At 42.6% G+C, this 16,268-nt stretch overlaps 1 protein-coding gene across 1 annotated transcript in view; it reads right to left on the bottom strand.

The window, feature by feature from the left end:
* The window catches only part of SEMA3C (semaphorin 3C), a 154,494-nt gene that overhangs the window by 53,419 nt on the left and 84,807 nt on the right, over nt 1-16,268 (bottom strand). Inside the window, exons 9-10 of the mRNA XM_030215781.1 lie at nt 8,874-8,988; nt 6,487-6,556 (exon numbers count right to left, since the gene is read on the bottom strand). Coding sequence (XP_030071641.1) covers nt 6,487-6,556; nt 8,874-8,988 — 185 coding nt within the window. The remainder of the gene's footprint in view (nt 1-6,486; nt 6,557-8,873; nt 8,989-16,268) is intronic.

Here is a 16,268-nt window from a genome sequence, read left to right on the forward strand (position 1 = left end):
CATCCAAACCCCTACCCCCCCAGCGCATCACCCAAGCCCCTACCCCCCCCCGGACACATCAACCCCCTCGCCACCTGCAGCCGTCAATACTAACGCTGTCCGGCCGCTGCTGCATCTCCTGTTGAGCAGCAGCGGCCGGTACAAAAGAAAAAAGCAAAAAGCAAAAAAAAAAGATTTTAAACCTGAAACACGGCTCCGTAGACAGCCATCTGGCATTGGCTGTCATCTCTGCAACCGCTCCTCCTCTCCCCTCTGACTCGCTGCGCTCCTCCGGGGTCTTCCTGCAGGGGCAGTGACGTAGAGGGGAGAGGAGGAGCGGCTGCAGTGACGACAGCCAATGCCAGATGGCTGTCTACGGGCCGTGTTTCAGGTTAAAAATCTTTTTTTGGCTTTTTTCTTTTTGTACCGGCCGCTGCTGCTCCACAGGAGAAGCAGCAGCGGCCGGACAGCGTTAGTATTGGCGGCTGTGGGTGGCGAGGGAGTTGATGTGCCCAAGAGGGGGGGAGTAGGGGCTTTGGTGATGCGCCGGGGGGAGGGTCTTGGGTGATGCGTCGAGGGTGGGTAGGGGCTTGGGTGTTTCGCCGAGGGGGGGGCACTGACAGCTGTTTCCCAGGCAGGGGGAGGAGTAGAGAAACATGCTCCGCGTGTTTCCCTACTCCTCCCCTTGCCTTGGAATCAGCTGTCAGTGACATCACTGACGTCAGTGCATTCTAAACTGCCTAGCAGACTACCTCCGAGGGAGCCACGGTACCAGGCACATTAGAACGTTGGAGGTGAGAATTATTATGTAGGATGTGAATTTTGTTCTTGAGCACTGGCACTTGTTATCTGATCACACAATCAATTTACTTTTATTATTTAATTGTGACACTTGTTGGACTCGCATAGGGCTGTGTATTCAAAGTGAGCCTCTCCTGCCCACTTAAGTCACATTCTGATGCCTAAGTGGGGACATTCCGCAGCCTTTAACCATATCCCCACTGACCGCCCAAAGAAAAAGTGGGCAGGAGCCCAGGTTATGTGGGTGCCAGCAATATTCAGTGCCGGCACCCGCAAAACTAAGCGGCTTCATTTAGGGCAGCTCAAGAGGTGTCCTAAATAAGATCATTTAGCTACGGGGCTGCCGGCACTGAATATCGGGCTGGCACCCACATTTTTTTTTGGTAAAAAAAAAAAAAAGAGCCCCTGAGCCCCTCCAGCCCATGGCAAAAGCCCCCCATGGAAGATCCTTCACCCCTCCCCCAAGTGGCAACGAGACATTACTAGGTTTCTCACGTAGGGTAGGCCTCCCCACTTGGGAATTTTGCTTCTGAGTAAACATAAAACTGAGGACGGAGTAAGATTTGTGGCTGCTCATTTATGCGATATTTGGTATTGGCAGAACCCTTTGGAGCATAAATGATATGTCACTTTAGAACAGTCTTTTGTGCTGGGGATTTGCTTGCATTTTCTTCCCTGGGTGATTCCTATATTTTGGGGGGGGTCTTATAATATTGTCAATCCCATGACTCGACATTTGGTCTTGCTGTGGCACCGTATTTCGGATGGGATATGGAAAAGGAAGGGAAGCACAGACTAGGAGCTCAAGTGGGTTGGGACCAATTTGAACTGAAGTACGGTTATCAAATTTTTGAGGGTGGGGCCCTTAAGACTTTTACCCAGCTGCAACAGGAATATGAGCTACCTAATAAAGAATTTTACAACTATAGGCTAGATTCTATATATGGCGCCTAAAAAATCCGCACAGAAATAAGTATAGTCTATAAAATTAAGGCGCAGTATACAGAATATGTCTTATAAATACTGCAGCGCCTAAAGCTACACACAATCATTTATACCAATAAAAACCTGGTGTAAATCCATTCACGAAGATTTAGCGTGTTCTGTAATTGTGCATGTAACTGTTGGAATGGCCATAAACACGCCCCTTTTCAGCTACACACGTTTATTTTGAACTGTGCGCTTTGCAATTTAGGCGCAGTTCTTTATAGAATACACTTACCAATTTCTGCGTATAAATTGTAATTATTGCCAATTAGCACTTGTTATTGCTTAAGTGCCGTTAAAAATGCTAATTTATCTTGTTCCGCCAATTAAGTTACTCAATTATCCCCCTGTGAATCTAGGCACCATATATAGAATCCTGGGGGGGGGGGGGGGGGGTGTCTATGACTCAGAAATATTGGGAAGCCACTTTGGGGAGGACCCTAAATCCATGGGAGGAACTCTGGCTTATGTATCATGGGGCTAAGGGATTAATAGCCTCCTTATATTGGCACTTGGTATCTTTGGGGTTTACCAAGTTGCCCTATGTGCTTACTTGGAAGAGAGAGTTGGGCATTATTTTTTCTGACATTCAGTGGTCTGAGATTCTCCTCCAAGCCTATAAGTTCTTAGTCTGAGCTGTGATTAAGGAAACTAATTTCAAGGTCCTAATGTGCTGGCATCTGATGCCTGCGTGTTTACAAAAGCTGTATCCCCTGAGTTCTACTGACAGTTGGAGAGGGTGTAGGCAATGGGGAACTTTTTTCCATCTTTAGTGGAAATGTCCTATTGCCCAGAAATTTTGGTTGGGTGTTCTCCAAGAAATGAACAAAATTTTGGGGTTTCACCTTGGGATGGATCCTCTTTGTAGGCCTGCCGAGGGGGCAGGCAAGATTCCCTGGGTTTGGCCAGCTGACCCTCCACTTTGGGCTTGGATCCACCCAATGCAGACCTTGAATGGTTGGTTGGGATACTCAAGCCCCACCAGCCAAATAGCTCCGAAGCCCAAACCTCCCCTGGTGTAAGGAAGTCGGTAGCAGCTGACGCTGGCATTCCACGGATGAACTGAGCATGTGTGAGGAGTGTCGGTGTCGGCTGCTAGAAAGCATGCTGTCAACTTCCTTACACCAGGGGAGGTTCGGGCTAGAGAGCTAGTTGGCTGGCAGGACGTCAGCATCTCCGCCAGCAAAGGTAACATTTTTAATGTGGGGAGGGAGGAACGGAATTGGAGAGAGAGCAGAAAGAAATGGGTAGCCCCAGAGTCTCCCCCCCCCCCCCCATGGGCTGCCTGTGTTTCTTGACTGATGGTGTGGTGGGGTGGGGGGGCCCTCTAAGACTTTTTGCCCAAGGCCTGCTTTTGTCTCTCAGTGGCCCGCCCTCTTGGATGTACTTGGTATGGACTGGGACTTCTCTACAGTATCTAAGTGTTCGGCAGCAGTTAGATGGGTATTGGTTACATTTTGAAAGTCTGCAGAGGTTCTACCCTTACATGTATGGAAAGCTTACTTGTGGGATATGATACTTATGGAAATCTTCACAGATCTTCGGCTGAATAAGCAGCCACAGCCTCAGGCCCAGTGGGGTGCTGTTAGGACTGGAGTACTGAGCCCTTGTGCCATGACTGAGCACGGTAGATGAAGAGAAGCGCTGCACTCAGTCAGGCAGCTGGACAACCCCTAGCTTCACCTAGGAAATGACCACCGTTCCCCAGGAGTTGAGCCCCCAGGTGCAGGCGGCCACCAGGACTTCTGGATCTGGACGGGGTTGGGCAGCCAATGACCTGGCTACTGATAAAGGCGGGCGTAACTCAGCGGGTAATCAGGTATAGTCCAAAGGTCAAGGCAGGCAGCAACACAGCGGGTAGTCAGGTCCGGTCCAAAGGTCAAGGCAGGCAGCAACACAGCGGGTTGTCAGGTCTGGTCCAAAAGTCAAGGCAGGCAGTAACACAGCAGGAAGTCAGGTATCAGCAGACAGTCAGCAGTAAAATGCACACACCAAACCTCTATAATCATAGAAGCCAAAGCAAAGATGGTGGCTCAGGCCAGCTCTTAAATAGGCCTCCAATCAGAGGGTCCTGGTCTCAGCTGTGAGGCAAGCAAGGACACGCCCAAAATAACTCAAGATGGCTGCCTCCTAGTGAGCTACCTAAGATGGCTGCTCCTCAAATGATCCTTCCAAGATGGTTGCCCTTCAGATGATCTTCCCAAGATGGTTGCTGCTCAGATGATCCTTCCAATATGGTCGCTGCCAGACGAACAAGGTAGGGTTGCAACAGGTACCTTGAATACTTACCTTAAAAGTGTTTAAATGTTGGGGGGGGGAGGGGGTACAGTGCTTTAGTAAAAGAGACCCTATGTTCTGTAATTTCATACCATTGTTTTATGATGTAGTTTTTTTAATTTTTTTATATGGTTTTAAATGTATTTATATGCATTTTTGTATATTATTATCTGTTCCTATTAGATTTTTAATGGCTTTGATTTTTAATGTGACTGGTACTGTTTTTTCATATTTTTGCATATTATTATATTTAAATTTGGTGCTTAGAAGGTTTACTTTCTGATTGGTCTACTGCTTCCCATGAGGCATTGCTCTCTAAATGCTGTTAGAGCAGAGACTAGTCTGTATACTGCTGCAACTGTGAAGGAACCAGCCTGGCTGTGCATAATTCAAGCTGGTAGGTTTATTTATTGCTTTTTTGATTATGACTCTTCTTGTTAAGCTACATACCTGTTGGGAAAGGGTTTGAAGTAAATAAGATGTTCAGCATCGCAATATTTTCAGGAACTGTGAACAGTTTAGAGCAGAAACTACTTATAAGTGTACTGCTGCAGCTGTGAAGGAAATAGTCTGTACTCAGTTGTGCTTCAAGCTGGTAAGTTTTTTTTTTTTTTTTTTTTTTTTTACTGCATTTAAGAGATGGTTTGTGATTATGGCTTTGTTGTTAAGTTTCATACCTATCAGGAATAAGATACTTAACAATATATCTTCCAGAAACTGTGTGAGCAGTGGTTAATGAGTGCATTGAAACAGCTGTGAAAAAGCTAAGTCTGTGTTCTACTGGCACTATCCTAAATAGTTTTCATGTCCTTTGCTCAATCGTGTTTAATGATACACTAGAATGATTTATACACTTGTTTAGCTTTGACCCTCCTGTTTTATAAACCTGTTGCTTTTAAATTGATTGTTTTGGCTTATGTTTTAATTCCTTCCAGTGGTAATTCTTGCTGTTAAGTAACACTGTTGTCAAGGAAAGTTTTAAATGATGAAGGTGCTAAGCAACTCTTGTAAAATCAGTATGGCTTAAATGTGAAGCTTTTTCTGTGAGAAATTCTGTCAGCTATTGATTTATTCCTGAAATTGTTTTGATACGAGACGTTGTAAAACTTTTAGTTAAAGCCTTGACATAATGATTTTTCTGCTGGTCTTTTATAATTGTGCTGAGCACTAAAACATTGATTGGAAGTGTGCATCGCAGGCACTGCTCCCTGGGGGCATCTACAAACAAACATTTGCCTTTCTTCTTTCTTAATGATTTGATGCACATTGCATGCATTATGCACTCCAGCAGTACTTTAAAATGACTTGTACAGCGAGACCACTGAAAATGCAGAATTAGAAAAGGTTTAAAGAGTGGCCAAAATGATAAAGGGGATGAAACTCCTCTCATATGAGAAAAGGTTAAAGAGGTTAGAGCTCATCAGTTTGGAAAAGAGACGGTTGAGGGGAGATATGAAAGATGTCTACAAAATCCTGCGTGGTGTAGAATGAGTAGAAGCGAATCAAAAAAAATTTTTTTTTACTCTTTCGTAAAGTACAAACACCAGAGGACACCCATTAAAATCCCATGGAAATACTTATAAAACAAATAGGAGAAAATATTTATAAGCTCTGGAACTCTTTGCCTGAGGATGTGGTAACAGCGGTTAGTGTATCTGGGTTTAAAAAAGGTTTGGACAAGTTCCTGGAGGAAAAGTCCATAGTCTGTTATTGAGATGGACATGGGGGAAGCCACTGCTTGCCCCGGGATTGGTAGCATGGAATGTTCATGAAAAGTGATATATCAACATGTCTAAACTAGTAAACTTGTGACCTAGCTTGGCCATTGTTGGATGCAGGATACTGGGCTAGATGGTCCATTGGTCTGACCCAGTATGGCTACTCTTATGTTATTTAATTATTCATTTTTTTTGTCTGCTTTACACAGCACCTGTCTATCCATTTGATGTCTTAACATGAATTGATTGCATGAAACTCTTTGTAGATGGTACTTTTTTTTTATATACATTATTTGTGCATATCAGTTATCTCATCTATTCTCTATATTTTATGTGATGTGTGTTTATATATTACTTTATCCTTGTATGTTTCTAAATTTCCTTATTCTTTGGTCACTTTTAGTATTGTAACCCCTGATGCAGCCCATGCATGGGGAAAATGTGTACTATGTTGGCCATTTTTAAGTAAAGGCATTATTTTTATATAATGGATTTGAATCTGCTTTTTGCTTCTGTGTTGCGGATCTGTGTGGCCTCTTGTGGACCTCTACATATAAGGGGTTTCATCATGTCTTCTACCTTCTGTTTCTCAAAACAAAGAACATCCCGGGAAGCCTTATTTTGCCTGATTTAAGCTTTTAACGTACAGTTTTCCATGTCTGTCTGCACAACATTGAAATTGCCAATTCTTCGGAGTCACATGTTTTAAAATCATGAAATTTACCTTGATGTTGTAAAAATGCCATACACCAGTGTGTTTCTGGGGTTCTCGGTTTCCATCAGGAAGACATCCTCTGTAGGAAAGGAAGATAGACAGCTGCAGTTCATAACTGCCTTTCCTTTCATGGGTATTTTTACATTTGAAATATCAACTGTCACAAAGTTTGTCTTAATCAGAACCTTTACCAGTCATTTGTTCCACTCCTATTTAGCTCTACAACTTCCCCATCACTAGAAGAGATTTGTTTGTATGTTAATACTCTTCAGGTATTTAAATCTCTGCATTTTATCTGTCCTATCCCTCCTTTCCTCTAGGGTATTCATATTGAACTCAAGTCTCTTCTCATACATCTTTTGGCGCAAACCAAATGCCATTTTTGTCACTTTCCTCTGAACCACTTAGTGAAATACGGCCTCCAAAACTGAACACAGAAGCCTCCTCAATCAATAATTTGTACGGGGCATTAATACCTTCTTTCTTGTACTGGTTATTTCTCTCTCCATGCAGCCTAGCATCCTTCTGGCTATGGCCACTGCCTTATCACGTTGTTTTGCCACCTTGAGATCCTCAGACACTATCACTCAAAGGTCCCTCTCCTGAACTATGATTGAGTTTCTTACCTCTTGTCTTGTAAATCTCCTCTGGATTTCTGATCTCCAAGTGCACCATTCTACACTTCTTTACATTAAATTTTAACTGCTAGACCTTACACCATTCTTCTAATTTTTGTAGATCTCTTCTCATGTTTTCTATTCCCTCCGGGGTAGCCACTCTATTGGAAATCTTTTGTCATCCAAAATAGGCAAAGTTTTTTTTTTTCTTTCACAAATATAATGAATAGATCCCTGAGGTACTCCTCTACTTGCCCTCCTTTCCTCTCAACAGATTCCATTTTCCGCCACCCCGTGTCATCTGTCAGTGAACCAGTTTCCAATCCAGTTCACTACTTTGGGTCCTAACTTCTTCATGCTCAGCTTTTTCCTGATGCCCTTGATCTTATATCCAACTTCAAGCACTTCCTTGTGACTGAGTTGCTTTTTTCAATTTCACTTTCCATCAAAGAAATTGTTTTGATAATATTCTCATGCCAAGCGGCATTGTGTTGGAATAATCTTCCGATATAAATGACTCAGGAATATAATTATATGCAATTCTGTAAAAAGATGTTCTCTTTCAGCAATTTCTATAATTTATTTTATATTCTAATGTAATTCCTGGATATTCCCAGCTTCTTATAATATATTCTGAACTGAATTTACGAGAATAGTAACAGACTATAAGAGTCTTTGTATTATTATTATTATTATCGGGTCTTTGAAACCACTGTCTATTTTACTACTGCCCATAGGTATAAAATAGGATGTGTATGATAGTTCCATTAATGTGCACATGGAACCCTCGGAAAACACACCCGAAAGCAATGTAAGGCCAAAAAGGGAGTCTTTCATGAGGTGCTTTGTCAAATGTCAGATGCAGTGTCTCATGACCAAGAGGACTCCAGAAAGAGTAAACAGATGAAACAGAACTAGGGGACCTGGGATCAATTCACAGTGCAGCTCCTTGTGACCCAATCACTTGACCCTCCATTATCCCAGAAGCAACATTTAGGGGTCCTTTTACTAAGGTGTGCTAATGGATTTAGAGTGTGCTAATGATTAGCATTCATTCACTAAATGATAAGACACCCATTGTATTCCTATGGGCATCTTATCATCTAGCGTGTACCTTATTAAAAGGACCACTTAGGTTGTGAGTCCACTAGGGACAACAAAGAACTTAAATATAACATGTACACTGCTTTGGTTGTACCACAGAAAGCCGCTATATCAAGAATTGAATAAACATATTGCAATATATATATGCCGATGATACACAGATTCTGTGTCTAGTCACAGTGGAAGGAAGTAATGCTGGGGTGTATATAAGATAACTTTCAGTGGCCAGAGGAGCTGTACATTTACCAGCCGTTGGTCAATAGGTAACTCCTCCTGAATATTGACCCCATTATATTTTTGGGTTCTGTTTCTGCTGCATCTGCCTTCTATTGGTCTTTGTCTCTGTGAACCTGAGATTTACCTCCTGTTCTTGTATCTTCTTCCCAACTCAACCCAGCCATCATGGTAACAGCCCCAGAGACTGGCTAATGGTTTAGTTGAACTAGGGCGTGGTAACTGTACTTAGGAATTGAACCTGGACATTGTAATGGCAGTTCACAGCGCTGGACCAGCCCTAACATAATTCTGCTGTTTTAAAGAGGAAAAGTGTAGGTGGCATAGGATACCAAGGAAACTTTATATAACAGATTTGTTCATGAAAAAAATATCAGATAGATAATGCAGTGCATCTGTAGGTTTCAGGACCAGACATTTCCCCCTCTAGCTCTAATATACCTAGTTCATCAAAACTTGTTTCTGTGCCGTCGTCTTCCATTACTGAACACAGCAGCCTGGCCTTCAGGAATGTTGACCACTTATTAACCAGACTGCGCTGCCCACCTACATCGTTCTGCAATCGAAACATAAAACGAAGCAGTTTTAATCTCTTCAAAATCCATTTGTGAAATCTACTACTACTACTTAACATTTCTAGAGCGCTACTAGGGTTACGCAGCACTGTACAGTTTAACAAAAAAGGATAGTCCCTGCTCAAAGGAGCTTACAATCTAATGGGCGAAATGTAAAGTTGGGGCAGTCTAGATTTGCTGAATAGAGGTGTAGTGGTTAGGTGCCGAAGGCGACATTGAAGAGGTGGGCTTTGAGCAAGGCTTTGAAGATGGGCGGGGAGGGAGCCTGGCGTATGGGCTCAGGGAGTTTATTCCAAGCATGGGGGTGAGGCGAGGCAGAAAGGGCGGAGCCTGGAGTTGGCGGTGGTGGAGAAGGGTACTGAAAGGAGGGATTTGTCTTGAGAGTGGAGGTTATGGGTAGGAATGTAAGGGGAGATGAGGGTAGAGAGGTAAGGAGGGGCTGCAGATCGAGTGCATTTGTAGAGTGCATATAGACTGAATGCAGAAGTAATCACGATCTTATGACTAGCTCACATACACATGAATTAATACATCATTGGCCTTATATTTCAATGTGATTCCAAAAGGAGTACTGATTAGGGTATTCGATTCAATTTGATCCTGAATAATTTATTCATATTCAGTTGAATATTGTTTGAGATTCGAATATGAATAATCCTGGGCTCTACTGTGCTAAATCCTACTGAAATAAACACTTGATCTGTGATTTCATGTTGCTTCATTTATTCTTTGTTATGTTAAAGGTCAGTTCTCATTATTTACACTTGATATTCATATTCAGCTGAACAATAATTTTCATTATTTGTATTTGGCTGAATAGTAAAATGTGCGCTTTGGTACAGCTCTAGCACTGATAGAACTAAAAAATGAAATTACATATCTATTAATAATTTATAACCTATCTTTAGAATCAAGTGCGTTACCTGAAGGTTGGAGAGTGACCAAAGTATCATTTTTAATAAGGTTTCCAGAGGTGACCCTGAAAATTATACTGAAGTACTATGAAGCCTGCTGCTAGAGGGCGCAGCAGCCATTTTGGAAAGGCAGTCGCTAGGGGTGGGAGTGAATGGGCTTTGCTTATGTCCCCAGTACCCTCACTGCACCAACAGGGATTGCAGGTAGCCCAGGAAGGGACATATCCTGCATGTTGGAGGAGTGGGGGTGGGAGGTTGCATGGTCAGGGGGAGGGGGGCTTGAAGTCCCATGATATGGGGTGGGGGGGGGGGGGAATTGGAGGGCCTCTGCAATTTTCTTTTTTGTTATGTGGGTTCCGGCCAATATTCAGCCAGGCCCTTGTATCTAAGCACCTGAATTTAGGACAGCTTTTGAGGTGTCCTAAATTTACCCACTTAGCTGTGCAGGTGCCAGTGTTCAATATTGCCAGTTTCTCCCCTGTACTGCCCCTGATCTGTCCACTTTTTTGATGGCTGGTTAGAGCTGAATATCAGTGGTTAGGCAGCCATGAGTAATTTAAGTGGGCAGGAGGCTTTCCTGCCCACTTAAATCACTGTGAATGTCACTTTGAATATCGGAATTTATGTTTTCCTTCTACAATGAACTTTCACAAAGGCTACTTTCAACATGATTTAACGCTGGAATGTGCTTCTGGACAATATAAAATTATTTATAACCAGTCTTTTGCAGAACTTCAAATACATGGTTATTCGCAAACTTCTTCAGTGGTAAGAGCTGTCTCATGCAATAACACACTGTATCAAGGACTGCTTGCATCAACTAGAGACAGTTGATTTATCTGGACTTGTAAAATTATTTTAATATGTATTTGTTGCTTTTATATAAAAAATGTATTTGTAATGTGCTAGCATTGGGATTTTTTTTTATGTTGTACTCTGCCTTAGGCTTGCAAGTTTAAGCAGAATATAAAGACCTTAAATTAAATTTCTTTAAATTAAATCGAATGATTGTGAGCTTTTGGCTGCAAATCTAGCATTGTTGTCAGTTATGTGAGTTTCTCATTGTTGTATTGCTCATCTCTTGAGATAAAGTTAATACAAATATTTGCAAACAAAAATAGTAACACTCAATGGTAATAAGCTTAAAAACTTGTGTGTCAATATTCAACTGCTAAAGACATTTTTTAAAAAATGCTATCTGCAAGAGTTAAAACACATCTGGATATTCAGTGCTACTATCTGGCTAGTGGTTGATGCTGAATATTTAGATAATGTGATCAGTGCCAAAACTAATCCAGAAAGAAGCAATATTCAATTTACTATTTGATGCTTTTAAATATTGACCTGTAAATGATTTCTTTGCTTCAGTCTTTACTGAGGAGGATGTTGTGATCATACCCACACTGGAAACCATCTTTGATGGTAAAGATTCAGAGCAACTAAATCATATCACTGTAAGTCTAGAAGATGTAGTAGATCGAATTCACAAACGCAAATCACCAGGACCAGATGGCATTCACCCCGAAGTCCTGAAAGAGCTCAAACAAAAAGTTGCTTATCTGGTGCTTGTAATCTATCATTCAAAATAGCCATGATGATAGAGGATTGGAAGGTGGCTGATGTAAAGCCAAATTTTAAACATGGCTCCAAGATGATCTGGGAAACTAGACGAGTGAGACCGATGTTGGTGCCAGTTAAAATGTTTGAAGCTATACTAAAAATCAAAATTACTGACTACAGCTATGGCTTAAGGGAATGAGTCAGCATGGGTTCAGCAAAGGCAAGTCTTGCCTTACCAATAAATGGATAAAGATGAACTGGTTGAATACAGTAAGTACCTCATTCATTTACTTATTTTAAATTCTTTATACCAACCGATACAATCGAAGCAGTGTACAATAATAAAAAAACAATAGAAACATAAAAATATCCCAACCCTACCTTACTGTTCAATACCCCAACTCAACAGGAGCAGAACTCCCCACAACAGTCATATTTTCAGTGCCTTAATATACACCTATAACTTGTTTGTTTTTGCATCTCTTTGGGCAATTTATTACACATTTCCAGGGTCACAAATGAGGGCACTATAGTCCTCTACGTCACTTGTTGGATTTGCCTCGCTTATGGTGTAACCCACTGTTATAGTTGAGCCCTGTGTGTGGAGGAACCATACATAGAGAAAATCATTAGTCCATCGCACACTGGAGAGTGTGAAGATTCGTGGGGCCTTGGTGTGGGGGTGGAGCTAATGAATTGCTATTTAAGGGAGGGCAGTTCTGTGTAAACTTGTCCTTGGTTGCCTGTATTCTAGAAGACCAGAACCCTCACCAAGAGACCCGTTTGAGTTGAAGAGGGGTACCTGCTAAGACCTTGAGAAAGGAGCAGGATTTAAGCATTGCTGTTAATTGCTTGAGCTGTATTTAGGAGCCGACCTGTGAGCTGGAGATTGGAGAGTCTCGCTGCAACCCGGGCTTAAGGGTAGGATGCTGTCTGCCCCGCAGCTAGTGATTCCTTCCCCGCCCACCCCTAGGACAACTCTTCATTTATACTCAGTTATTGTAATTAGGGTAACAAGCAAGGAGTGCTCTTACAGAGTTTTAAATACATTTCATTACCATCTAAGAAGGAAACACTAACTAAATCATACAATATACTATATAAACTAAAAGACACTTTTATATTAGGCTAATATCCTTAATACTGTAGCAAGTTTTAAATTATTGAAAAACTCAAAAACACTAAGATGGAGTCAGCAGTCCAGCAGCGAGAGGGGTGCTAGCCAGTCTTTTGCATTGAGTATCACATGTATGATTATCTCCCAGTTGGTGAGATGTCATATGTGTGTGCCAGATGCAGAGCTCCTAGCTCTCAGAGAACGTGTCCGTTCTTTTGAGGCTAGACTTGGTGGAGCTGAGGGAGACAGAGAGGTACATAGAGGAGACTTACAGGGATGTTGTAGAGAAGTTCTCACCTCCAGTCTGGTAGCCCCTGTGCTACCTTGGAGGAGGGAGGTCTCCTAGAAGGATACCATCACACTGGTGAAGTAAGAAGTACTCCTGTAGCCAGGACCTGCCCACCAGGGGATGCACTATCCTCTCACACCGAGGATATGTCTCCAAGTGCTGCCCGGGAGGGAAGGGTTAGGACAGCTGTTGTAGTTGGTGATTCGATCATTAAGCATATAGATAGCTGGGTGGCTGGTGGACGTGAGGATTGCCTGGTGACTTGCCTGCCTAGTGAAGGTGGCAGACCTCACGCATCACCTAGATAGGATTTTAGATAGTGCTGGGGAGGAGTTGGCTGTCTTGGTACATGTGGGTACCAATGACATAGGAAAATGTGGGAAACAGGTTCTGGAAGCCAAATTTAGGCTCTTAGGTAGAAAGCTCAAATCCAGATCCTCTAGGGTAGCATGGGCCCAAGAGACAGGCAGAGCTCCGGAGTCTCAATGTGTGGCTGAGACGATGGTGCAGGGAGGAGAGTTTTAGATTTGTTAGGAACTGGGCAATATTCTGGGGAAGGGGAAGCCTATTCTGAAAGGATGTGATCCACCTTAACCAGGGTGGGACCAGGCTGCTGGCATCGCATTTAAAAAGGAGATAGAGCAGCTTTTAAACTAGAAACAAGGGGAAGGCCGACAGTCGCTGAAAAGCCCATGGTTTGGGATAAGGTATCTTTCAAAGATATCACCAAAGCAGGGAAGATAGGGTATCCTGATAGTGAGGTTGCAAAAGAGACTGTAGTAGATCAGGTGTCCTTAAATAAAAATAAAAATCAGAGAAAAGATTGCAAATTAATACTGCCAAGTACTAACAATGATGTAAATAGGAACAACAAACATAGTTTCAAATGTCTATATGCGAATGCCAGGAGCCTAAGAAATAAGATGGGAGAGTTAGAATATATTGCACTAAATGAAACATTAGATATAATAGGCATCTCTGTGACCTTGTAGAAGGAGAATAACCAGTGGGACGCTGTCATACCGGGGTACAAATTATATTGTAGTGATAGGGTGGATCGAATTGGTGGAGGGGTAGCATTGTATATTAACGAGAGCCTTGAATCAAATAGATTGAAAATTCTGCAGGAAACAAAACACTTCTTGGAATCACTGTGGATTGAAATTCCATGTGTAAAGGGGAAAAGGATAGTGACAGAAGTGTACTACTGTCTGCCTGGCCAGGATGAACAGACGGATGCAGAAATGTTAAAGGAAATTAGGGATGCAAACAAACTGGGCAATACAATAATAATGGGTGATTTCAATTACCCCGATATTGACTGGGTAAATGTAACATCGGGGCATGCTAGGGAGGTAAAATTCCTCACTCAGCGTGTACTTAAACTCTGGAATTCATTGCCTGAGAATGTGGTAAAGGCGGTTAGCTTGGCGGAGTTTAAAAACAGTTTGGATGGCTTCCTAAAGGAAAAGTCCATAGACCGTTATTAAATGGACTTGGGGAAAATCCACTATTTCTTGGATAAGCAGTATATAATGTTTTGTACTTTTTTTGGATCTTGCCAGGTATTTGTGACCTGGATTGGCCACTGTTGGAAACAGGATGCTGGGCTTGATGGATCTTTGGTCTTTCCCAGTATGGCAATACTTATGTACTTATATGTGAACCCTGAAAGGCTTGGACAGTGAATGCCAATCCATTTCTCTGTTGATGGCGATTTATACCTTGGAGAAGGTGATTGTGGAGTATCAACTGGTTGCAGGCCAGGCAAAAGGGGTTGTGCATGAGAGGAAAGACTAAGTGCTCTTGTGACTTTATAGTATCAGAGTCGAATACCATCTGAGTCATGTGCTGTGGATTCCATGACCCTTCTTACAGAGTTCATCTCGTTCAATAAAGTTCTGTTGTTTTCTTCGACTCCCCTTGACTACTCTGTGGTTCCTACGTGTGATCTGGAGGGACCCTGGTTTGAGTAGTGCAGCATTCAGTCTCCCGAACCCCAAGCTATGTTCAAGGAGTTCACCTTCTGAGCACAAACACCCGCTACTGGGTGAGAGGAGCGAGTTACAATGGCACCTCAAGAACGTCCCCTGACTTGAATATAAGTGCCAGCTTGGAACATGAAAACAACAATTTCTGAAACAAATACATTGGTCCTTTCCCATGTAGAACCCAAAAGCCAAGTACAAAAGTTTAAACCTTACTTCAGTCTGAATAGGCAACCAGTGAAGCTCACTCAAAAGGTCAAGTCAGTGTCCACTTAGATGTTTTAAAAATTAACTGAGGAGTCACATTCTGCAGCATTCGTAGGCAGCCCAATATACATACATTACAATAATCCAAACTTGGAAGCACTGACAATTGAAACACCAGCTACAAGAAATCTATGGGTAATAAGGGCAGTAACCAATGCATCATCCACTGCCCTCGCTGTTTGAACCCCTTGAGCCTCCCCTGAAAATACATAGTGCCAAAACCAACCGAAGGGGTCCTTTCACAAAGGTGCTCTAGCGTCTTTAGCACACGCGCTAAACGTTAGTCACCCATATGTTTCTATGGGCGTCTCTAGCATTTAGTGCATGCTAATGATTAGAGTGCACTAAAACCGCTAGCCTGCCTTTGTAGAAGGACCCCTGAGTTCTTGTGGCACAGAAAAACACCCTCACTGTAAATCAATCTGTTGAATTTCCACCTTCCCACCCACCTATCCACCCACCGTTCACCCAAACTTCTGTCTTTTGTACATTAAGGACTGATCTATTTCCTATCAACTACTCAACATATCACAAGCCCTCATTCCCTCATTCAACATGGCTGAGGCTGTATCCTCATCTCAACCTGGGAGGCAAAGAGAGACCCCACCATGCTCGGATTCATAAACGGTTATTCTAGTGGGCATAAAAGATGTTAAATAACAGTGGGGATACAGAGGACCCCAGGGGCATTCTGCAAGGAAATGTCATAACACCCGAGGCTTCCACACTAGAATAATAGATCTTAACCAAGCTACGATCCCAATCTCCTTTGCCATGAAAAATCAACAATTTGGGATTGACTAAATCAAAAGCAGACACTAAGATAAACATGAGAAGAACACCTGCTCACCTTTATCTAAATATCCACATACATCATCCTGCAAAGCCACCCGCACCATCTCAGCGCTGTGAATCTGCCAAAAGCCTAACTGAATATTTCTACTAATACTTCCATCTCATCCACAACACCCTGTAATTCCAACACCCCACTCCCCCCCCCCCAAAGAAACCCCCCACAACCACCCCACTCCATCATCTTTGTCAATACTGGCAAACTTTCTGTTGGTCTATAATTGTTACGATCACCAGGATTCAAAAGTGGAATGATGATTGAACGTAGCAACTG

This window comes from Microcaecilia unicolor, chromosome 10 (genome assembly GCF_901765095.1).
Source record: "Microcaecilia unicolor chromosome 10, aMicUni1.1, whole genome shotgun sequence".
In the NCBI taxonomy this organism is placed as follows: Eukaryota; Metazoa; Chordata; class Amphibia; order Gymnophiona; family Siphonopidae; genus Microcaecilia; species Microcaecilia unicolor.